The sequence below is a fragment of the Carassius carassius genome, chromosome 37, assembly GCF_963082965.1.
Source record: "Carassius carassius chromosome 37, fCarCar2.1, whole genome shotgun sequence".
In the NCBI taxonomy this organism is placed as follows: Eukaryota; Metazoa; Chordata; class Actinopteri; order Cypriniformes; family Cyprinidae; genus Carassius; species Carassius carassius.
Window position 1 is genome coordinate 18,765,683 of NC_081791.1, and position 26,027 is coordinate 18,791,709.

Below are 26,027 nucleotides of genomic sequence, written 5' to 3' on the forward strand. Positions count from 1 at the left end.
TTATATAGTGCGGTGACTCAATTTTGTATCCTGTGTGTTGATTTACAGTGGATATTCCTCCGTCTGTGACGTGTTAATATCTCATATGAATCATACCATTCACACAGTCACATATTATTGTTTTAGTACATTCAGTGGAAAATGCTCCCCCAATTTTCATTTATTTAGAGGATTAGTGGCTAAATTCACACATTGTTTAAATAGCTGGCATTCCCCTGGTGTTAATTCTGGCCTGTTGGGTCATTTCATTGTTACTGGGACTGCAGAGCTTTTATTGAGCCATTGATGACTGTTGAACTGCCTTGGTGTGTAAATAATAAAGACAGGAACACATCTGTGAGCACTTCTGTGATGGAGAGTGTCAGCCTGTTAAATGCTAGTGACACGACTCTTTACACAGTGCACTTTACAAACCAGCAGATCTCAAAGGTCAGTGTGATTATTGATTTGTTTGGTGCTCTATGACTGATCTCACTTGTTCGACTAAAGGCCAACCTGCTGGAGGATGTGTGTCTTCCTGTTTCTTTTAACTGTAGTTTAGGAATTATTATAAATCTCATGCACTACTGAAGTTTATTTAGTCTGATAGTCTAATGGTCTAATGGTCTCTCTTTATGTGAAACAACAAGCTGCAGTTCAGACAATCAGCTTTTACTTTCCGACCCTGATTGTAGTCAAAGTGATGGTATCCAGGATGTAGCCCTGTAGTGTAGCATTATTGGATCTGATGTACTGAATTCTCTCTTCTGTTGGAAGAATTAAATACAGATTACAGGGAATTCCTGCCTCTTTGCCTGTTTGACTTTATCCTCTCAGCTCTTCTAGAACAGAATCTCGTCAGTAAAGCCGGTTCTCTAATCAGCGGTAAATTCCCTCAGGTCCATGATTTTACATAGAGCAGCTGTTACTACACGGAGCCATTGTTAACTGAGAAGATGCGCAAATCCACTTCATTTTCAGCGTTTATTTTATTATATCTGACAGGGAATCCAAAATGTGCGGGCCGTTCAAGCTCCTCTGTTCCTCTGCTCGCCATGACCACTGAGTGTGGACTGAACATTTTTTTTTTTTTTCCATAAATCAATCCGCGGGTCACGTGTGTGCCGAACCGAAGATATTGATCCGAACGGATCACGGATCAATGATGATCCGTTGCACCACTACTATAGTGTGTCATTTGAAAACATTGCAGTTCCGTTTTAAAATACAACAACGAGCACCACGAAACCATTTAAAGAGGCTCATTCAGCGGTCTCCTTGACGGGAAACAGTCAACAAAGTAAAATGATCTCCAACGTATGGCGCACTCTCTTCATTTTATCAAATGATCATAATCACATCTATTCATTTTATAGTCCTGCTACTAGCATTTTATTCAGACTAAAACCCCTTTAATTCGGGTGAGAAAGCTTTGTTTCCAAGTAGGGATGGGACGATAACCGGTTTTATTGATAACCGTGATAAAATGTGCTGAAGGTTAGTAATATCGTTTAAAAATGAATTATCATTAAAACCGTGTTTGATTATCGCGGTTTTAATAACTCACTATTAAATCATGTCCAGCCAGCAACAGTCTGACGCAAGCGCAGCGCACAATGTTTTTTTTGTTTTTTTTCGAGAAGGAATGGCGAAAGTCAGTGACTTTTCTATGCTTTTCTATGCTTCTACACTTTTCATTGTAAGGAAGGAAATGCCACAGAATTTAATCTTTCTTTAAATTAAGTGCATAGAGTTGCTTGTTTTATTAGTTGTTTGTTGATTATTAAATATAAAACTTGCTGAAATGTTTTCAGTGTGAGCATCAACTATTTTTGAACACTTTCATCTCGTTTCAACAAAACCGTGATAATATTGATAATCGTGATAATTTTAGTCACTATAATCGTGATATTAAATTTTCATACCGTCCCATCCCTATTTCCAAGTGGCTTTTGCACATAATAATAATACCACTGCAGACACATTTTGCAGTATTAACCCTATCAAGTCGATTAACGCGGATACGCGTTTTGAGTCACTTTCTCCTGATAACACCGAAAGGAACTTAAATTACACTTTCAGTTTTAATCGTACAGATAAGAGCAATACATCAATCGAATCTGTAAAGGGTCTACTTTTTTTTGGATACAGACATAATAACAACAAAACTTTGTGCACTTATAAAATAAAGATAACAAACAAGGTGCGCTGTCTGCAGCCTTTGTCTGCGCTGATCTTCTTTTACAAACACGTCATTTAAATGAACTGTAACTCCGTGAATACTCAACGAAAATACATGAGAGAGATATCTATAGAAAGCTTGACATGTCTACTTTTAAACTAAACAAGTGCCGCCGAAAACAGATATTCTGTGATAAAGTAATCCATATGAAAACAACGCTATGTCTGTTTTTCATGTCTCCCTTCATTATATCTAATGTGACCACGCCCCCGCGCCGAACGCGCTATTCAGATTCAAACTGAAGCGCGCGGCTTGAATACGCCCATAACAGAAGAAAAAGCAGTGAGACTGTTCTTCAAGTGTTTATTTTACTGTTTGCTTAGCGATGAGAGGAATAAGACATAATTCACCCCAAAAAGATGTGATGTGGTTGAGGATTTGAGAAATGGATTTCCTCAGAAAAAAAGAATGAAGCACTTTATTCAGCAGAGATCATAAACATGAGTAAGTCTCTTTTTATTTATTTATATACTTGTACTAGTTTTCACATAACGTTTTACTAGTTAGACTTTTTCCAAATTATAATTCCTGACTAAATGTATAATCAAGTGAAACATTATGAAGTTGCAATAACAATATACAACACTATACCCTTCGAAAGCTTGATGTAAATAATATAAATGTAACAAATAGATAACTGTAACAAATGTAAAAACAATGCTTTTCTTTCAAATTATTCCCCCTAAAAACCCAGAAAAATATTCTCAGCTCTTTTCAACATTAATAATAATGATGATAATAATAACAACAAACGTTTTTTTTTTTTTTTTGTAGAAAATAAGATTGTTAAAAGGATTTCTGAAGGATTGTGTGACTGGAGTAAGCATGCCAAACAATTTGTTTGAAAGTCAGCTTTGATTGTTTCTAATAAACTGTTTAACTGCTCCCCCAAGTGGATATTAAATTATGTTGTGGGATAATTAAATATATTCTTAATAAACTACAAACATAAAATTATATAGATTTATTTTGTTCTCACATTCTCTCTTGTAACTCCTCACTCACAGTGGCACAGATGACTGAATGGCTCATTATGCAGGCCTTTGTCTTCTCAGGTGTAAATCACAATGATATTCATGGTAGTTGACGCCTACTCGCATATGACTTTTACCAACAAAAAGTGTCTTAGAAAAATTTAAATCAATATATTTTTTTCTGTGAGTGAGTAAACAAGATGATTTTCACATCATTTAGAAAGAAAAATTCTAGGCTACAAGCTCCAGTTCTCAAAAATCCCGGGAACCATTGTTCTTTATGTGTTTTTTTGCCTTATTCAAGCGTTTTAAAATTTTTAGTTTTTCACTAACCACGCATAATATTTTTTTTCTCAAAAACACAATCATGTACATACATGCATTTCACATATTATTACAGCCCAGTTTGTGCTGATTACAGTGAGATTAGTCTTTACCCATTTAGATATTTATAAGAAACTGAAAAAAGCACAAATGTCAAGGCATGACAAAACTTCTCCAGGCCCCAAAAATACCCTTAGACTCCAGAGGGTTAAGGTAATTAATTGATCATTAATTTAAACGACGATCGATCATGGAAATAATCGAATATTGACATCCCTAAATACAAATGAGTTGGATGGAAAACTGGTTATTTTCTGCATCAAACCATGCCTCTGAACAAATGTCATTCACCATTCTGGGCAGCTCCAGCACAGCTGTCTCACCTGTCTGCTGTCTGTGAGCGGGGCGGAGTAACGTCAGAGACAGTTTACTTTGGTAACGTCACGCTGTTTGTTAGACCTGCCAACTTCTCCACTCCATTTACAGAGTGAAATTCTCTGACTACCTTTATCTCCCAGGACTGTTGTTGAATCTTCCAAAAGTTTTGGCTTGGGGTGCTTCTAGGGCTGTGTAAAAAATCGAATGCGATTTTCATGACCATCTCATCAGTAAAGACGCTCCTGTAATTAGTAGTATATCTCCAGCACGTGCGTTCGGATCAGGGTTGCCAGGTTTTCACAACAAATCCTGCCCAGTTGCTTCTCAAAACTAGTCCAAAACTAGCCCAATCGCGTTTCCAGGAGGTTCCCCGATAAAAATTGCTTCCGGGGTTCAAATATACGTTTTTTAGCAGGGATGCCTTGGTAAAATTCGCATTTTAGGGGCTAAATATCACGTTATTTGTATTGGGGTCGCTTCGACCCGAGGACATGAAAAACAACCACAGACTTGGCAACACTGGTTGGCATTTACTACACCGAGCCGTAATTCACTGGCAATCTACACAAAATCGATGTTAAAATCGCAGGCGATTCTTTGTCGATTTTGAAAACGATTTTGTGTTAGTTGTCGGTAGACTACGGCTTTGTGTAGTAACTGCCGCTCCACCTGAACCAGTGTTGCCAAGTCTGCAATTGTTTTTTTTATGTCCGCGGTTTGAAGCAACCCCAATACAAATAACGTGATATTTAGCCCCTAAAATGCAAATTTTACCAAGGCAATCCTTCCAAAAAAATTATATTTTAACCCCGGGAAGCAATTTTTATCGGGGAACCTCCTTGAAGCGCGATTGGACTAGTTTTGGACTAGTTTTAAGAAGCAACTGGGCAGGATTTGTTGTGAAAACCTGGCAACCCTGATCTGAACGCATGTGTTGGAGATATACTTCTAATCACAGGAGCATCTTTACTGATGAGATGCGCATGAAAATCGCATTCGATTTTTTGCACAGACCTAGGTGCTTCACATGCAGCGGCAGCAGCAGCACTTTCCACCGCACCAATTACACGGGGCTGCCCGCCGACGTGCCTGACTTTAAATCGGCGCTACTAAACACAGATATTGGCCGATGCCGATATATTAAAAAATGACAAATATCGGCCCGATATATCGGTCGACCTCTAATGTGCAAGGCCGACCTCATACATCATCCTCTTGGAGGTGCTTCTGTGTAAAACAGTGAGTGTAAGCTAGATTCAATTGATTATTACCTTTTAAATATGGTTATTTTTCTTACAAAAATGCATCGATTCATTACAGGAGGACTTTATTCACCCCCTGGAGCTCTGAGAGACACTTTTTATTAAAGATGGGCGCTTTTTATTTCCCCTTATTTGGACTGATGGAGTGATGCACTGCAACTCCCGCTGAGTGGCATTAAACAGCTTGAAAGATCAAAGACAATTTTTTATATAACTCCGACTGGATTCGTCTGAAAGAAAAAAGTCTTATACACCTAGGATGACTTGAGGGGAGTAATTTTTAGGCTAATTTTCATTTTGGGTTTATATTAGCCTTTATATTATGAAGGGAAAAAATATATATAATTTCACTTTCTCAAACACGGATATGCCATATTAAAAGCTATTTCTCAAGCCACTCTTCTCAAGAAACCATCCAGCCTTCAAAACCACATAAACATGAGGAAGCACAGAAACATGTGCCCTTACAACATGACTTCTCACAGCCAAATGTAGATTTATAACGTTTATTAAAACAATCCTGACTCCCTTTCCCCCACATCTCTTACTGTAGTGGGATAAGACTGAATTTTCAGCTTCAAACTTGCAGTTTCCAAAGAGAGTGAGCATTGCTCACTCCAAACTGTTTACATGGAAAACTGTGACATCATCTAGGCCGGCCCTGTAAGAAAATAGCTGATTTAAACATGACCAGGAGGGGAAAGCCCAGCTTTCAGGATATGTTTACTCCGACTGCTGTAAATACACACTGATACATGCAAAAGTTGGCTGATCATTATATCAGAGTGTATCGTAAGGCGGCTTGGGATTGGTTGAGCTGCCAAGCTCTGACGCGTCCTGGTCTCCATCCAACACTTTGGAAACATGGAAAAAGTCTCTGAGCAACAGGGTGTGTCCGCCGGGAGAAGAGCGGGAGGAAGGGAGAGTTTCATTGCGAAAGAAACACATGCGATCCTGATTCATTTCTTGCCACTTTGTGACCTCACACCCCCTTGACCCTCACTCACTTCTAGGTGGAACCTATAGACAAGCAGATGAGTCATTTGACAAGCAAACCACTAGATGAGCCATAAGGCAGGATGGGATACATGAGAATTTTCTTCCAGGAAATGAGGGAGAGGCAATAAAAACAGGTGACTGGTAGGTCAGCCCACCTTTTTTTAGGAATCGATTTCTGTCACCAGATTTAATGATGTTTACAACAAATTGCAGCCTAGATCATACTACAGAAAACCTTGATGCTTGACAGCTTCATGATGTGGCAAAGTGCCAAGACATCTCAACTGCTGACAGAGTCCAGGCATCTGTGCAACCACACCTTTAAATATATCCAGCTTTTGTTCTTTTGTAGTCTAAATAAACTTCACTAAAGAGACTGCCTTTGAGTCAGAGTTAGTAGTGGACACCTATATGTTACATATATAAACATATATGTGGTATTCATTTAAATTTGTCCTAACTGCCCCAAAGCAAAAATGTCACGTCGAGTCAGATTCACAACCCATTTTACTACTGTAATGTGATACTTGTAGTGTATTTCCAAGTGCAGTAGCATATTGAATGAGAAAAAAACTAACAAAAAAAACACAGGTTTGTAAACCATGAAATTGCTTCGATCTGATTACATACTAGAGATATGTATATAGCCCAATTTTTTTGCCTTCTTGAGAAGTGACAAAATCTTGCAAGCCCTTCTGTGCCTCATGATGTCACACTTGGATTTAAAATTAGACCGTGTAGAGCTCCTGTTAAAATGCTTAACAGTGGTGACACCCTCCACCAACAATCGAGTGTTCATAATCTGATTCAGCAGGCCCGACTCCAGCACAATGACACACTGAGAACAGACAGAGCAAGGAAACAAGGGAGGAAAGAAGATATTGGAGAGAGGATTAGAGCTGAACTTTTGTTAAAACACAAGAAGTGTTACTTTATCTGTGTATACTGTTCCTTAAGTTTTTTTTTTCATTACTCAAGGGTTAAATGCAGTTCACAACAACATAGGCCAGAGTAGACTTGACAAGAAACACAACAATTCGAGAGAATGCGAGTGTTGTGACTAACTTCCGACTGGGTCATTTGCTAGCAGAACAATAAAAGTAGTGATAGACTGACTGATTAATGGCCAATAATTAGTCATTTTGAGCTTAACACCATAATATTACCAAACCCACTGGGCCGATTCTCAGAAATGGCATCAACCAAAAGTCTCTATGAATAATTGGCTTCAAATGTTTTTGTGTAAAATAAATGTTAATTAGTTATGCTTGAAAAGCAAACTGACTTCATTTTTGACTAAAATAGAAAGAAAACAGCCCTGGAGTCTTGGCGGCACATTTGGTCAACAACTAAAGCAACTTAAACCATGCTGTGTTTTTTTTTTACAACATATTATGCAAGAACTCCCACAAGTGAGTCGTGAAAGTCATACACGCATCTGAGAGAAACAACATGCAAAGTTTCGACCCAGAACCTCCCGTTCACCTATATCACAACAGATCTGAAGTCAAACAAACTGTTGTAAAGAAGCTCTGACTGAAACCTGATGTCAGTGAACATGACATGGGAGTTCAGGAGGGATCTGTCAGCACTTGCCAGTCAATTCACACTAACTTTGGGCCTACAGGACAATAGTGTGCATTGCAGCTCACATGTCAAGCATCAAGAACTCAAAACTCAGGTTAATCCGGTGCTTGTCTGAACTGTGGGGGTACAATACCCTTTTCCTGAAATGTAAGATCTCATTCTAGGTGCTTTTAATCTGAGAAAAGTGCAGAGCAAAATCCCACAAGTTATGTGTGCAAATCGAGCAAAAACATTAGGACAAATGCAGGGAAAACTGGTTTTCACAGTCTGAACGTGTGTGAAACGCTTTTCCCTGGAGGGAAGCGCAGGATGGAGGGATACAAAAACAGGAGTGTCCCGGGTGATTTGAATAAAAGCTGTAAACAAGGATGAGGTTTGCAAACAGCAGCAGACTGAAGACTGGAGAAAGGTCTTGAATTCTATTGGTCTGTAAATGTTCAGATTTTTCCCTAACAACTGGAATTTGTTCAGTAAACAACTTTGTCAGGATTTAACTAACCTAAAATGTACTTTTTGGGCAGCATCAGCGAATTACTCGCTAAATATAGACTTGGGTCTTACACATTACTGCAACTCCAAAACAAGCCATTTTATATCATTTTACTGTTCCAAAGTAGTTCAATTATATCCTTAATCAAGGTTTCTTTCACCGTGCAGTTGTAATTTACTTTTACATGTCCATTTTCCATCTTATCTATGAATCTAAGAAAATAGGCTGTTGTTATGACTCATATGTAAATGAGCTTTGTTTTGATTGGTTAAGCTCTGTGCACCAGTGTCGTTCACGGTGTTGCTAATCAGAGCGAGCCATGATGGAAACAATAGGAGATAATGTGTAAGTGTGTGTGAGAATATGCAGGCCCAGACAGATATTTTAACACTGATGTTTGGAGTAAACTCTGAGGAATTCTGTTGAAAAGATTGTGGTCAGTAAGTTTATAAAGAAAGTTTCTTATGCAAACCTAGGCTACACTTCTTTAAAACTTTTTTTAAGCATACGCCTATGTCCTACATTCTCTGTCCTCCACTGGAATGCCAATCTCTAGTGAACATGAGTATGAGAGCTAGTGGAAGCTAGAGATTATGCTTTATGAAGTTTTAAATATGGATATTATTCTCACACAAACACATCGATTCACTTCAGAAGGCCTCTATTAACCCCCTAGAGCCATGCGGAGTAATTTTTATGATGGATGGACACACTTTTTTGGGCTTCAAAATCTTAACCATCATTCATTGCCATTATAAACCTTTGAAGAGCCAGGAAATGAATTAATAAAACTCTGATTGCATTCATTTGAAAGAAAAAAAAGTTGTATACACCTAGAATGGCTTGAAGATGAGTAAATCATGGGGTAATTTTCTTTTTTGTCCAATTCCTTGTTGAACATTTTAAAGAAAATTTAATAAAAGAAAAAACTTGAGCCCAAACATTTGAGCAGCCACAGCTCTAGGACATCTTATTTCAAACACGTAAGGAAATGTTTTGATATTGCCTTTATAAGAAGACCTCATCCTGTTCATGGATGGCACATTGTGTTGTGAGTTATCAGTGTTCCCTTGGCAGCGCATAGCTCCGTTATACCAAAACACTAATTTTCACTCATGGAGCAGTATGACGGCACTTCCCCCGTACACACCCTGGTTCACATAGTGCCCGTAAAGGGAGGTTCAAGCAAAGCCTCATGGTATTTAATGAAGGCATGTTAATAATTCAGGCTCAGCACCATTTAAGACCACAGTGATGAAGCATTAACTATTCACAGCCAAAGGGCAGCCTGGACCGGTTTCTTATACAACCCACGCTGAGGGAGCAGACCCAGTGGGCCCTGTACCAGGAGAAGAGGCTCTGGGCTTTTGTTTGAGGGAAAGGGAATCTGTGTGAAGCCTGGACATCTGATCATGTCCCATCTGTCTAAGCTTAGCACTCGGTATAAATATGATGCTCCCACAAAGAAAGCATTTTGTGCTTGATTCCCATGAGGTCCCTCCTGAGGACAGATTGGAGGTTAAGTTTGACAATGTAAACCTTGACATGCAAACCTTGGTCACATGCGGTGACCCAAAAAGGGGTTTGAACACTTTTAGACACTTAAGCCACCCTTAAAAATGTCTCGATGTTTGCATTAGATATGAACATCCAAACCAAATGACATCTGGTAAAGGGGTCATATGACGATGCGATTTCAATTTTTCCTTTCTCTTTGGAGTGTTACAAGCTCTTGGTGCATAAAGAAGATTTGTAAAGTTGCAAAGACTAAAGTCTCAAATCCAAAGAGATATTCTTTATAAAAGTTTAAGACTCATCCACACCCCGCTAAAATGGCTCATTCTAACACGCCCCCACATCTCTACGTCACTATGTGGGAAGATTTGCATAATGCCGCCCAAATGTTCACGCAAAGAAAAAAGGAGTAACTTTTATTCTCGCTGTTGCCACTGGCGCCATGTTATGTAGTCGCGGTGTGTTTCGTTGTGAAAGCTAAACTACTTTGTTTGGCCTTTCAAAAGAGGACACAACTAGAAATCAGTGATTATGTTATATTTCAGGACTGTTTCCTGAACCAGGAGCCTGCAATGCATCTTTGCCACAATGGCTGTTATATAAAGCTGGGCAGTTCAAACGTTGCAAGGACAGTCTGGACTTCTGACACACAGCCTTTAAGTAAGTTTTTAATATTTAAATAATTTGCCAATAATGATTCAAACAAGAGTTTTGAGCAGTGTAGAGTAGATTTGTTTGTTGTTTCTCAGATCACAAATGGAGATATGGTTTTATGTTTACGCACCACGACGTGTAAAAACACAGTATAAGTCATTATAAGCAGTAATTATGTACCCACTTGATGCAACAAATGCCTCGTGTGTAATGGCTTTTATTGGTTTTGTCTCATCTAGTGATGTCCGGACCGTGATCCGGACATCACTAGACCAGTTCAACCAAATCGATCTGAATTGTTTAAAATGGTTTGTGTCTCCAGTACACACTAATCCATAAATTACTTAAGTTATACGGTTTATAAACCTGCTTGTCACTCCCTCTGAAGTGAAAAAAACCAATACCCCAAATGATTTGGGGCGCAACATTTACGTCACACGCTTGAGGCATTCAGTAATCACAAAGCAATGGATAGCTGGCCAATCAGGGCACATCTCGATTTTCCAGAATGATGCGCTTTGTAAAAATTGATGCGTTTCAGAAGGCGGGGCATAGGGGAGAAACAATAATGTGCATTATATGGAAATAATGTGTTTTTTGAAACTTAAACTACACACATTGCATTACACCAAATACACAAAATAATGTTCTTTTTAGCGGCATCAAATGACCCCTTTAACAAATGTATCCAACTCCTTGTCTTGATTTAAACATCTGTTTTATTGTTTTATAGTTTCTATCAAACAAATGTCACTTGGTTCGATATTTATAAATGAAATGAAACTCATATCATTTTAAGTTTGTTTAAAGTGAAGAAACTTTGTTTGTTTATCCAACAATTATGTGACAAACCTTTCCTCCATAAAATGTGTAACAAAGGGACATTTACAGAAAAGAGGAACTTTTTGTGACTTTCCAATGGAAAAAATCCTCAGTCAAACTCAATTTGAGCAATTTGATGGATTACACAAAACTACAGATGGAAAAAGGGGAACAACTTTATGGCAAAAATAGATATCTGTGGCTTCCCTTAATGGTTAGAGCTCAGAGGACAGTTGAACTGAGAGAGAGAAACGGAGAGAATGACTCAAGAGCAAATGAGACAAACAAAGTTCAGTCCATGTTCGGTCACTCTGTGTCATAGATAGGAAGCAACTGGCAATAACATTCCTCCTCCATCAGTATGGCGACAGTAAAGTCTCAATACTGAAGTCAGCCTGAACTCAACCCTCTTCATAACAGCAATCAATACTAACAGACTACACACATTAGCTTCACGTCACAGCGGTCCACAGAGGTCAAAGTGACAGGAGTGATTTAAGTAAGATGGCACACCATAGGGGCCATCCATGATGTTCAGAAGATGCAGGGTAGCATATCAGACTAATTTTCCTTTGTTCTTAAGAAGAACAATAAACTATTTAGAAGAGATTAGAGAGCTAAGTATCTTCCGACCAGATGTCACCAGGAGCTTGCAATATTGCATTATTTTTTATTGTTTGAGTTCAATTGTACATTAAGCCGGTTAGACAAAGAGTGGCACATATTCAAAAGCAGAGTCAGGTTGCACTCGACTTCCTGCAAAACCTTTATAAGACTCACAGATGACAGCATTGGTTTTATTACATGGTGTACAAGCACTACTAGACAGAAGAATTATAATTAGGAGCTCACTTGAATATAGAGATTATTAAGGTGTTTTTTTTTGTTTATAAGAGTCTAGATTTATCACAATTGTTGATGGGATGCTTCATTTGGTAAGGAGGCGATAGGGTGGATGAGCACGCACACACACACTGGCAGACTGAGACCATGTCTCCTCTCTCAGAGCTGGTCATTTGGGACACAAAGGTTTCAGTTGAAAGCTTCAAATGCCAGTTTAGATCAAAACCACCATAGTCCAGATCAGCTCAATGGTGCTTATTGTTACTATTATCACTACAACCCTGCAGAATTAGGTCATTATGTAGGAGATCATTTGGACAGAGTCTTTTCACTGTAAAAAGCCCCAGTGGAGCATGGTAATGAGAAATATCTCTACCCTCTAAGGTCATTGTGTGCCCTTGTGGAAACCACGCACAGATCCAGAATTATAGGACAGACGCAAGAGATGGCAACAGCACAAACACCTTTTACACAGCTATTCATTTTTTTTTTAAATCATTATGGTGATCACTGGTGCAGATTTCCATTTGGATGTCTGGAAAATAGGCCCAATTTTATGAATTAATAGATTTAAACATTTATAGCTACTTATTAGTGTACAAATGTTTGTAATAAGATGCTTAGTGGGCAGACTTAGTGCTGACTTGCGGTCAAGCTTTACTTTATATGCAGCCAAAGCATTATTTTACAGCAAAGCAAAACTAGAATAAAAAAATAAAAAACCATTCACAATTTTCAAGTCTTTACATTGTATATGGGGTTTTAATGCATTTTCTTTTTAATTTAATAGAAAAATACCTTTTATGAAAGTACGAGAATACTTTTTGAGCAAATTTATTTTTTTTATCAAATAACTTTATTCAACCATTTCTTCTCTTCGATGTCATTCTTTGATGCATGTTCACGAATCACGACATTACCACGACGCTTCATAAAATTAGGGTTGAACCACTGATATCATATGGACTATTTTATTGATATCTTTACTACGTTTCTGGGCCTTGAGCTGCGTTGCTGTCTATGCAGGGTCAGGAAGCTCTCGGATTTTATCAAAAATATCCTAATTTGCGTTCCGAAGAAGAACGAAGGTTTTACGGCTTTGGAAAGACATGAGGGTGAGTAATTAATGACATTTTTGTATATAATTAATTTTGACAATTTTCATTTTTGGTTGAACAATCCCTTTAACAACATTAAATACTTTTATTAAAGTATTTGCATTTTTAAAGAGATGCTTTGGTGAGAGTGAGGGATTCTTACATACGTGCAGAATTGACGTGCTACATGTAAACAATATTCTTTGTTTTTTTTTTACAGTCAAAATAGTTCCTTTGGACAAAAGCAAGATGGCGGCGCAGTGAACGAATGCGTGAAGTTTGCCTCCCGAATACATAAAACTTTTCTCTAGATTGCACCAAACCCTTTGAAGCTGCCTTGCTATCCAAAGCCGCCGAAAGCCTAATCTTTCATTCCTGGACGACAAAATGAGCAAATCCCACGGTGGTCGCAGTAAAAACCAGCCTCAACTTACTCAGCACTTCAACTCGCCGACGCCAAGCAAGGAAGCTAGCGGGCCGCTTCTACAACAGCAAGTAGCACGGGGCAGCTAACCCTCGAAATGCTAGACGGAGAATTAGAGAAACTACGTAAAAGTGTAACCGGTGAACTCACCAACTCTCTGCACAAAGCGCTGGCTCAAAACAATGCCTCACTTCAGTCTATATCTGACACGGTAGCGGCCCACGCCAACACCATTTCTGAAATGGAAACTGCTCTCACTGCCCATTCAGAGGGACTATCCACTTTGGACAATGAAGTATCCTCACTGAAATCGAAGTTGGAGTCCACGATGCAGGCGAATGAAGCATTACAATTGGCAGTCGAAGACCTAATTTCCCGCTCCAAACGCAAGAATCTCTGCATTATCGGTATTCCTGAAGGAGCGGAGGGGAGTGACACTCGACTGTTTATGTCCAAGCTGCTCAAAGAGTTAACCGGCGACACACAACAGGACCTGGAGCTGGAACGCACACACCGTGGCCTGACCCTGAGACCATCAGAAGGCTGCCGTCCCTTTATCATCCGTTTTCACAAGTATATTCATAAAGAGTGCGTGCTTTTGTGGGCCAAGAAGTACAGGGACATCTCGTTCCATGGCCAATCTATCAGGATCTTTGAGGACTTTAGCGCCACGCTCGCCAAGAAACGGGCCAAGTTCAACAAAGTGAAATCTCTGCACTACATTGACGGCATACGCTTCGGTATGGTCTACCCGGCTTGGCTGCGGGTCACTATCAACGGACAGACTCGCACTTTCGACTTGGCGGAGGATGCAGAACTTTTCTACCAGAATTTTAAGAGTAAGTGGCATAATATGGACCTTGCAGACGGACAGCCCGGTTTACTGCATGGTGCGAGGACATTCGGAAAATAACTATGGTGGCTTAGAATGTTTACTCTGTGTCAGATGAACAGCAATTTAAAAGGTGTTTTATTTATTTTACTATTTTTTTACATTGAAATTGAGCAATTTAAAGGGTGTTTTATTTATTTTATTTTAAAATAGTTCCTTTGGATTTGTTCAGTTTTTAAGAACTTTAGGTTTTCCAGTAGTGAGCAGAACTAATGCACAAACGGCAATCTCATTAGCTGGCACTCATCTATTATCATCCCTGGTTTGATTTCAGCGAATCACTTCGAGTGAACAAATACAACCTGATTAATATTCATGAATCCAGGAGCTCACTAATCCTTAATGCATTTAATACTGTTCTTATTAGTAGAATGTATATTATTATTATTATTATTATTATTATTATTATTATTACCATCATCTTGTTGGTTTTTCCCCATTTTTTATTTTACAGAAATGCTGAATGACCAAAAAAGCACCACCACCAGTCCTAAATTAAATTGTATATACATTCATACTTGGTTACCAAATTGTTATTCTAATTGCTAAAGTTCTATCATTAAATAATACTTGATTATCATAATAATATATTATAATGCTTGACTGACTGATGTTAAGAGCGTACTTTCAGATATTTAAAAAAACATATACAGTATTATATAGTAGGAATATATATATTATATATCTCGGTCTGGCAAATTAATACAAAAATTTACTAGCCAATGGCGATTCAATTGCCAAGGTGTCCGTACAGGGTTGAATTGTTCTCCTGAAAAAAATTCTTCATGAATTCTGGCATATCAGCCCCTCCTTATAGTGCTTAATAAACATGATTACTGAATATTGAGCAAAATATCCAAATATCTTATCTGTTTGTCTGATTAAGATGATTAATGTGCTTGTGCTGAATTTACGTGTCTTTTGATAGGTCAGTGAGCAGTGATTGATTTGAGTCATATCTGAAGGAACAACTTAGCCCACGTGTTAGAGAGAGAAAGAAAGATGGTGGAAGCAGAAGAGAAGCAGGGACAGGAGTGTGACACACTAGTGGGGAGGTGACCAACCGGGGGGGGCGATAGCGAGACTGGCAGCTGCTCCTGTAGGACTGGGCCTGCAACCGCCCTCTAATTGACCAAACACTCCAGATCACTCATCTGCCCCAAGGGCACTAAGTGCCCTCCACTAAACACACAGTTGCAAGAGCTTTCATGTTGTTTTCACACACTCTCAAAAGTCACAGACCTCTAGTTCACATGCAAAACACTGGTTTAAAACACAGTTCACTCAAAAATGAACATTCTGTCATGATTTACTCACCCCATGTCATTGCAAAGTCATAAGAACTTTCTCGCTCCAACATTGGGGTAAACAATTCCATTACTTTCTTTTGCATTTAGCAATCATTTTTTACTGTGGCTGAATGACAAAAAATATGTGACTCAACAGTCATCAGTAATTATATGGTCATAATTTATAGTATATCATCATACAGTCATAAAATGTTGTGTTTCTCCAGTTACAGTTTCTAAGGCTAGTTTTCTTGATAAGCAGCCTGGAGCTGCACACGTCAACAAGCTGTTTGAGAGTGTGGCCCACACACTAAATGCTTCCAGTTGTGTAACACTATTACTTAGCTGAAAACTGACACATCTCCCCCACATAGTGCTCTCTGACAGAGTGAATGAGTACAGCGGCCCTGCCTTTCACAGACAGATGATACAACGGTGAGAAGATGCATGACGGTGCATGAAACACCATCGCTGTGATGTCATGAACATTGAATGAACTTATAAACCCTGTGAATAGACAGGATGGATGATGTATCACATAAGAACACTAACATAATAATATCATATTGGTCAAACCGTTAAACATTTATCGTTGCAAAAAGGTTCTTTATGATACTGAAGGAATCGGTATGATTCTATGCATGGTCTTAAATATTAACAAAAATTCAATACAATATCATTCCAATAATAAAAGTAAGATTTTTTTTAAGTACCGGTAGTAATTATTTTATTCAGCAAGGATGCATTAAACAAATCAAAAGAGACATTAAAGTGTTTGTAATGCTGTTCTTCTGAACTTTGCATTCATGATTCAAAAATGTACCATGGTTTCCACAAAATTATTAAGCAAAACAACTGGTTGCAACTAGAGGTCGACCGGTATATATCGCTCGGCCGATATATCGGGCCGATATTTGCCATTTTTTTATATATCGGCATCGGTCGATATCCGTGTTTAGTAGCGCCGATTTAAAGTTAGGCACGTCAGCGGGCAGCCCCGTGTTATTGTTGCAGTGGAAAGTGCTGCTGCTCATGTGAAGGACCCCAAGCCAAAACTTTTGGAAGATTCAACAACAGTCCTTGGGAGATAAAGGTAGTCAGAGAATCTCACTCTGTAAATGGGGTGGAGAAGTTGTCAGCTCTTACAAACACTGCAGCGTGATTGAGGGCTCCGTTACTCTGCCCCGCTCACAGACAGCACTGTGCTCGGAGAGACAGCTGTCCTGGAGCTGCCCAGAACGGTGAATGACATTTGTTCGGAATCATGGTTTGATGCAGACAATAGCCAGGTTTCCATCCAACTCATTTGTATTTAGGGATGTCAATATTCGATCATTTCCATGATCGATCAACATTTAAATTAACAATCAATTAATAACCTTAATGCTACAAAATGCGTCTGCAGCGGTATTATTATTATGTGCAAAAGCCACTTGAAAAAAAAAGCTTTCTTACCCGAATTAAAGGGGTTTTAGTCTGAATAAAATGCTAGTAGCAGGACTATAAAATGAATAGATGTGATTATGATCATTTGATAAAATGAAGAGAGTGCGCCATACGTTTTAGATCATGTAACTTTGTTGACTGTTTCCTGTCAAGGAGACCGCTGAATGAGCCTCTTTAAATGGTTTCGTGGTGCTCGTTGTTGTATTTTAAAACGCAATTGCAATGTTTTCAAATGACACTATATTATTAAAAATAAAATGATCCTAAACGTAACTGTGGCGCTTGTGGCTGTGCTGCGCAGTCAGTGAACCGCTTTTTCACATCAAACATTTTATGCAAGTATTATGACTAGAGCCCGACCGATATATCGGCCGGCCGAAATTATCGGCCGATATAAGCTAATTGCATTTAAATCGGCATCGGAAACAGAGTCTCATGCTTCACTCATGTTATGAGTGTTGCATAGTGTGCCCACCAGAGGGAGCTCTGCAGCTCCAGAGTTAACAACAGCGCCAGAAGTCCACTACAGAAGAAAGCGATCAACTGTTTTGACGGTGAGTCTGTCGTTCGTCATGTGAAATGATTGTAGATTTAGTTCATACCCTGTATATAAAAACTGTGTGGTAGTTCTAGCTAACGGTCCTATCATTATTACTTCTAAATATTCTGCAACATCACTTACAGCCGCTGATGCATTGCTATATTAGATAAGCCACAAAGCTAATACCATGTTTATCAGTGGAAGAGCGCGAACGTTAATAGGAGGTCAAACTATAACGTTAGCGTTTAACTTATTCTTATTCTATTGCGGTGTGTTTCCCACATAATGACCGCGTAATTGGGCCTTTCACACAGTACGCGGTATGCACGGCGCTTGCCGCTGGGCTCAGCGTTGCCCTTCAGATACAACGCGATTTGCGCTGCGCTATGGCATAGGCGGAGTTTTAAAAACGTTTAGCAGGAGCTCTTTCATAGTCTGTTCCTCCTCCTTTCGGTCAGCAGCAAACATGTATCTGTCCCGTTGTAAGAAGCGAGCGATAGCGCTAGTCCTGCTGATGAGAATTAAGAGAGAAGCAAGGAAGAAGAGGCTACCCTCAGGTCCAGAGAACAATTTGGTGAATTCAGGCTGGTTACGTTACTTTAACGCTAATAGCTTCCTTTTTAGCAGGCCCCTTAAATGCTTGCTATTAACTTGTTTGAAGGTGGTTCTTCTCAAAATTGACAGCGGTGTGTTCATGACACTAACGTTAACCATTCAACTTTGAATTGATTCCGTAATCTTCCGGTAATAGTAGGCAAGACGATGTTTTGATTCAGACTGCACAAAGAGAAGAGGAGAAGATATACGGGTCTGTTGTGAATGTGTCTGTGAGAGCAAATATAGTGTAGTTACAGTAACTACAGTAGGTGCGTCAGAAATGATTAAACCAGAGGGGACATGTGATATAAATGTGAGCTGAACAAGCGCTTTTTTTTTTTTTTTTTTTACATAGTTTCAAAGCAGCTTTACAGACATAACAGGAAAATGTTGAAATAATATTGTTAAATATAAGTAGGTAATACCTATTGCTTCACAAATTAAAACAAATATATATATTTCTCATTTTTGCCTATGTAGGAGATCCCAGTTTATTATTATTATAATTCTAATGATGACATGAGTAATGATACATGGTGATATTATTAATACACATGCTTATTCTTTCTCCGTCTCTCTTTCTGCCTACCGATGGCTGAAAAAGGTGAATGCTGTAGCAGCAAAGTGTGGGACTACTTCTGCAAATACTTTAACTTTAGTATTATAATTTATTTACAGTAAACACACAGACTGTTAAAACCAGCTTCAACTGGAAGAAAGTAAAAGTGTTAAATGTTTAAAACCAGACTGTTTTTTGATCATTAAAAAATATATACTTTTGATGTGCAATTGTTTAGTCATTGAGACTGTAATCTAAGGCTTTTTTTTTAATATAGTCCATTCTGGAAAATGGTTTATACAGCCCACATACATAGAACAGGCAGATATTTTGCTATTGAATGTTGTGTAAATGCAGTTTATAGGAAATGGGTCTAATATCCAGATTATTTTTAAAATCAAAATATCAGCTTATAAATCGGCTCTTTTCGAGTTAATATCGGCATCGGCCCCCAAAAATCCATATCGGTCTGGCTCTAATTATGACCAGTACTTTTTTGTTTGATCCTGTTCTGCAAAATATTAGATTTAGAATTTTTGCGTTCCGCTAGGCCTATTTGTTTTTTAAAAAATCCTGCATTTACAGAGCATTAGATCGAGACGCATGAGTACATGAGTGTGTGCATGCGTGCGTGCATACGAGGACGAGCGAGCGCAGGTTTGACTAGATATATTTGGAGGTTATTGCTCATGTCTCGTTCTGCGAATATACAAATGTTTCCACATTCGCAATGTATCTGAATGTTAAACTATAATATTTGTTTATTTTTTTAATGTAAACTAGACGGAAAAGATCATCCTCTTCACATGAGCAAAAACGTCCTTGGCATAACAGCAGAGTGGACCGGTATACTACGGTCTATTTAAACTGACCAGCGTAACCTTTTATATGTTTGGTTGACTGTACTTTATTTTTATTAGTGTGACATTTTAGCATGCAAATGAAGGGGAAAACTTCAAGATATTGGCCCTAAAAATCGGCAACACATATCGGCCATCGGCTGACCCTGAACTCTAAACATCGGCATCGGCTATAGAAAAACCCATATTGGTCGATCTCTAGTTGCAACATTCATAAAAGTTTTATGAGCACCAAACCAGCATATTAGAATGATTTCTGTAGGATCATGTGACACTAAAGCCTGGAGTAAAGGCTGCTGAAAATGCAGCTTTGCCATGGAAGGAATAAATTACATTTAAAATTTACAGATGCACTGATCGATCAGCCAGTGATCGGAATCGGACGATCAGTCTTTCGTCTATTTTTTCAATTCTTAAATCCCAAGATTTGATTAGTCTAGCCTGTGTATATATATGCACCATAACATATTCATTATAATTTTTACTGTTCTTATGTTTAATTTATGTTTGAATAAATCCAATTTTTTATGACAGCCACCATTTAAAATTTTATATTTAAAATATATATAAAAAAAATAACAATTGTAACTTTATTCTTTTAAAAACTTCATTGTGTAATTTTAACAGTTGTATGCTATAGCTTATAGATCAGTACATTTTAACCTTCAAATGGATAAATGGATAAATGTAAATGTAAATATACTGTATCCAAAGTAACTGATATTGAAATGAATTCATATCAATATTCATGCTTGTGAATGAGAATCTAATCGAATCATAAAATTTGTGTCAAAATGTAATGCAAACATGTCGTTGGCATGGAAGTTTTTTTAACTGTGAGTGAAGAAAACACTAAGTTTGCTATCTGTGAAACTTGTAAGGCTAAAATAAACCACAGAGGAACCACTTGCCATTAATGCTCAAGTAGCATTTTGCCTATAGATATGCTGGCAACATTTATTACCCCCTTACTGCACTATTATTATTTGGAAGAGTATTGTACACTTCAGTTTTGTTCATTCAGGATCTTTTGACTTTTGCAAGACAAGTAAAAAAGGTCAATTTATAAGTCAAGTTGTTTTGTTTTATAACTCATTTTCAGTTAATTGTTATCTCTACTTCTTTCCAGTCACAAAGCACTTTTATTTTTTTAGAGTTGTTTAAGTGAGAGAAGATCCTGTAAGTTGGGAAATTGTTATGTTTAATAATTTCTTTTATTATGAAAATAAAATGTTGCTTTGAAGAAAAGTAAATTTTTGTTTGTATATGCTGTCAATTACAGTTCTTAGAAAGAAAATCGGAATCAGCAAAAATTGGTATAGGCAGATCACACTTACAAAGAATCGGAATCGTCCAAGAAAATTGCAATTGGTGCATCTCATTAAAATTTATCAAAATATATATTTAAAAAAACTCAATAAAATATTAAAATATTTCTGTTTTTACTGTGTGTCAAATGCAGCCTTTGTGAACCTAAGAAATTTATTTCAGAGAAGATAATTACAAAGATCTTAAAGAACCTAAAACTTTGAATGGTTGTGTATACATTCTTTACAATATACAAAAAATGAATTATGGCTTCCATCAAATGCACTGCTGAACTGTACAGTCAAGTGTCAATGTCAACCAGAAGTCTGGGTGAAAGGTACTGTAGGAGGCCTGTGACAGAAATACAGAACTATTTATAAACTATATATAAAACTACTTGAATGAACTAAAGTAGTGACTGATAAGTAATACATTTAATAATGGAGCCCCTAAGCTGACAAGAGTCTGTAAGGGCTGAAAATATAGTTTACAAGAATCAAACAATGGAAATATCAATTTGGATAATCATCATTTTATAATAATGACTAAAGGGAGAGAGGACATGTCTATAGAAAAGGTGTGTTTAACAGACGTCTGTGTGCAAACAAGGAGTAACGTTACAGGAAAAAAACAGACCAGCGCTGCCATTGAGTTTCGCATTAAAGCCCAGACACACTGATGACAGCAAAAGTGCTGCCCCTTTAACATTGTCTCAAATCTGAAAACAAAGGGCTTCGAGAACAACAAAGATGGTAACATACATAAACCCATATTTACTCGATGTGTCTCGGTATTGTGTCTAGCAGAACTGTCAAGGGCTCTCTTTTCTTTGAGGTCTAGATCACTGAAGAAACAATAGTCTCAGTCTCTTGAGGTGAAATTAACGACCGGATGCAGCATTGTTGTTATACTACTTCATTCACGTTCGGTTCTTTTAATTTACACGAGTTTAAAAGCACATTTGTGAAAGGGAAATCATAATTCCTGCCGACACACTACGGCTGTGTGTAGAAACCTACTGAGCTGCCTACCTAGACAGCATGTCTGGGCATCAAAGGCGCGTTCGGAACGTTGGAAACTACATTTTGGGCATCCAGACATCCTCTCTAGGAAGGCAGCGCACTAGTTTTTGAGACAGCCTGTTTGAAATGAAATTCTCTTAATTGAAACAGAGGGCATTCAAACAGTAGACAGCCGTAAGGTTGAGGCGATAACTCCCTCTCTTACCTTCAGACAGCTCGAGCTCCAACTCCGCCAACTGCTCCCTAAGCTCTTTCGGTAGAGCTGCCAAATCCACACCGCGGTCTGCCATCGTCGTGAAAATACGCTGAAGTTGTTTTAAGTGTGATGAAATGCGTTTCGATAGCCAAAAATCCTCCCGTCAAGACAGAAAACATGAATTTAAAGGGGAGTAACAATCCATCCGGACAACTACTCCTTCCGCCATGCTGTAAGAACTCACCAACGGCACTGCGCGGTCACGTGATCGCGTTTACCTCCTGTGTGTGATCAGACACCCCCAAACACGCGCGCGCACACACACACAAACACACCTCGAGACGACACGCACGCGCCCTCTAGCGACAGGTTGTAATACTACCATGGCTGTATTATGATGTTATGTACTATCACTACTATCTGATAGACAAGACAAGGAGTCGGTAATCTACCGACTTACCACCTAAGTAAATAAATCCTCTTCAGAGTTGTATGAGTGAGTGAAGAACAACGCACAGTACTGCGCTTGCATCGACTTCCTTTTTTAAATGACAACTTGCAAAGGTGCCCATTTTGTCATATTTTTGTTACACAAAGAATCTCTTATTTACAATGCGTGTATGATGTGTAATAATGAGTAGATTCGCGATTTTATACTGAGCAAGGAAACAGCCTTTTGAGTGGTGAGTGGATTCTAACTCCTCTGATTGGTCATCACCTTCAAGAAATCAGTAGATATGTCTGTGATTGGTTACACTGCTCAGCGCTGCAAAAATACATTGTAAAAAGAAACATTTGGCACTCTGTGAGAGCCTAACACAACTATGGTATAGAGATGTTTTTACAACTTCAACTGAGGGTGCTCTTGCTTTCGATTTAAATCCAGATTTTCAATTTCAAATATTTATTATAAAAACTGATTATTTTTTCCCCAAAATGCAATAAATCCATTGAATCAATATAAGTTTCTTTTCATATTTAAACAGTTGAAAATACACAACAAAGTAAGTTGATACACATATGACAGCCTCTGCAATTGGTCAATAATCTTATTAATAGCTTATGTTTCTTCCCTACTCCAGAAACCACCACAGGTTCATCAATGCTCTCAAAATTATTTTTTTAGGGCGCATCGCTACAGTAAAGCCGGTTCTGTGATTAGTAGTAAATCTTCATCACATGCTTTCAGATGGGGCATTTAAGCCATAGATCGCTGACAAGCTAAGCAATATCGCGTTCATAATCAAAGTGGATGTATCGCATTCTGTAGAGAAGGAAGACTGGCATTTGTCGCAAGTTTGGAAAGATAGGGAGAAAACATGGCAGAATAACACAACGGATATCGCATTTTGCCTAAAATTAAAAATCTAAATTTAAATCTCTTTTCAATAGCGACCGGATACAATACGGATTTAGGGTTAGGGTTAGGGTTAGGGTTAGGGTTAACCCTGGCGGTAACTAAATAAAAAAATTGCTGATGGCATTTTGGAACCAAACTCTTCATATATATAAAAAAAAAAAAACAGTCCTGGGGTCTGACAGTTCACCCCCCTACCGTGTGTGACCTAAAGTGTGACCTCGCACTGCAGACACAAAGGGAGGGACGGAGGGGGGCTTGGAAGGAGGACAAACAGAGTGGAGAAGGGATGGTAACACGGGATGGTGAAGGGCTGGCAGGAAGGTAGGCAGATGACCAGGTAGAGGTTTGGGTGGAGGACGGACTTCCAGGAGGAGGAGGACAGACAGAGTTCAAGGAGGAGACGATGGAAGGAGAAGCCATGTAGGAAATGGGAGGAGCCAGAAAAGACCCAGATCCCAGCCAGTATGGCAGACCAAGGTGGAGCCAACAGAGGAAGGAGCCATGGTGGAGGAAGGGCTGACAACTCCATGGGGCCGACCGACAGCAGGTGGTGGTGGAGCCCAAGGTGGAGACGGAGAGCCGAAGAGCCAGGGCGACGGGGAGGATCCGGAGGGCCAAGGCAGAACAGATGGCTCTGGTGATTGAGGCAGAAGCAGGGATCCAGAAGGCCGCAGTGGAGCCGGAGCAGCAGAGGACCAAGGTGGAGCTGGAGGGAAGGTGGAGCCTGACAGATCCGGAGGGATGAGGCGCAGCCAGGAGAGTGGAGCTCCGTGAAGCAGGGTGTTGGCTGGCTGAGCTCTGGATCGAACATAACTAAAATAAAAACTGACAAATATCGAAAAACAAAACGTAGGAATACATGTCATGTTTCTCTCACGATTATAGACACACTAACATCTGCAGCACCGCACAAAACTGCCATAGCGCCAGAAATGTAAGTAATCACAACATTACCATTAACATATGGCAACTGCAAAAATGCACCTATACAGCATCCTTCTAAAGTGATCGCACAAACAATTACAGCACTTTCAGAAACTTTTTTTGTTGCTGTTCATTTTCTATAAAATGTTATTAATGTTTATAATGTTTTTGATACTGATATGTATGTATGTTATATATTTATTTTTATTTTAAAAATTTTTTTATATATATATTAAATATTATCATTATATATGTACATTATTGCTATATTACTATTATAGTGTTTGGTATAATAAATATTACTTGTTAATAAATTATTTTATTATTTTATTTTATTTTAATATAGTAATGTATTTTTACTACTTCCATATTACTGATATTTAAAAAATACTTTATGTGAATTTTATAATATAAGACCATTATAATGTTTGGTGTGAGAAACATTACCTGTTATTGCATAAATTTTTTTAATGTATATATATATATATATATATATATATATATATATATATATATACATAATTGTAGAGTCACACTGAAGGCATCAAGGGCTATTTGACCAAGAAGGAGAGTGATGGGGTGCTGCGCCAGATGACCTGGCCTCCACAGTCACCGGACCTGAACCCAATCGAGATGGTTTAGGGGTGAGCTGGACCGCAGACTGAAGGCAAAAGGGCCAACAAGTGCTAAGCATCTCTCGGGGAACTCCTTCAAGACTGTTGGAAGACCATTTCAGGTGACTACCTCTTGAAGCTCATCAAGAGAATGCCAAGAGTGTGCAAAGCAGTAATCAAAGCAAAAGGTGGCTACTTTGAAGAACCTACAATATGACATATTTTTTTATACACACACTTTTTTGTTATGTATATAATTCCATATATTATTCCACATGTGTTAATTCATAGTTTTGATGCCTTCAGTGTGAATCTACAATTTTCATAGTCATGAAAATAAAGAAAACTCTTTAAATGAGAAGGTGTGTCCAAACTTTTGGTCTGTACTGTATATATATATATATATATATACACATTTAATATTTTACTTGTATAGGTATATTATTATTATTGTAAGTTATTTTATATTATTGATATGCAAAAAAATATATATTTATAGAAAATGTTGTTTTGTATAAAACAGGTTTAGCACTGAATATAAAAAAATAAAACAAATTCCATAACATTTTAAATCATATAAATGGATATATTACAATGTCACACTTCCAAACATTTTGTATATCACAAAAAATAATAATATAATATAAAAGATTAAAAACGATTCCATGAATTTAGTTTAGTGGACCAATAAATCTCCAAATCAAAGTTTACAAGAATCAACAATTTTTTATTTTATCATCATTATATTATTTCAAAACAAAACTATAATAACATACAAACATTTTAAGTATGTATAGTCTCTAATGGTGCCTAAATAAAACTAGAAACA

General features: G+C 38.1%; 1 protein-coding gene across 2 annotated transcripts in view; it reads right to left on the minus strand.

Annotated features, from left to right (window-relative positions):
* The window catches only part of LOC132118263 (disco-interacting protein 2 homolog B-A-like), a 62,989-nt gene extending 40,427 nt beyond the window's left edge, over positions 1–22,562 (minus strand). For both annotated transcript variants that reach the window (XM_059527975.1, XM_059527974.1), the window contains exon 1: positions 22,310–22,562. In XM_059527975.1, coding sequence (XP_059383958.1) covers positions 22,310–22,394 — 85 coding nt within the window. In that variant the 5' untranslated portion in view covers positions 22,395–22,562. The remainder of the gene's footprint in view (positions 1–22,309) is intronic.
* Between the last annotated feature and the right edge of the window lie 3,465 nt (positions 22,563–26,027).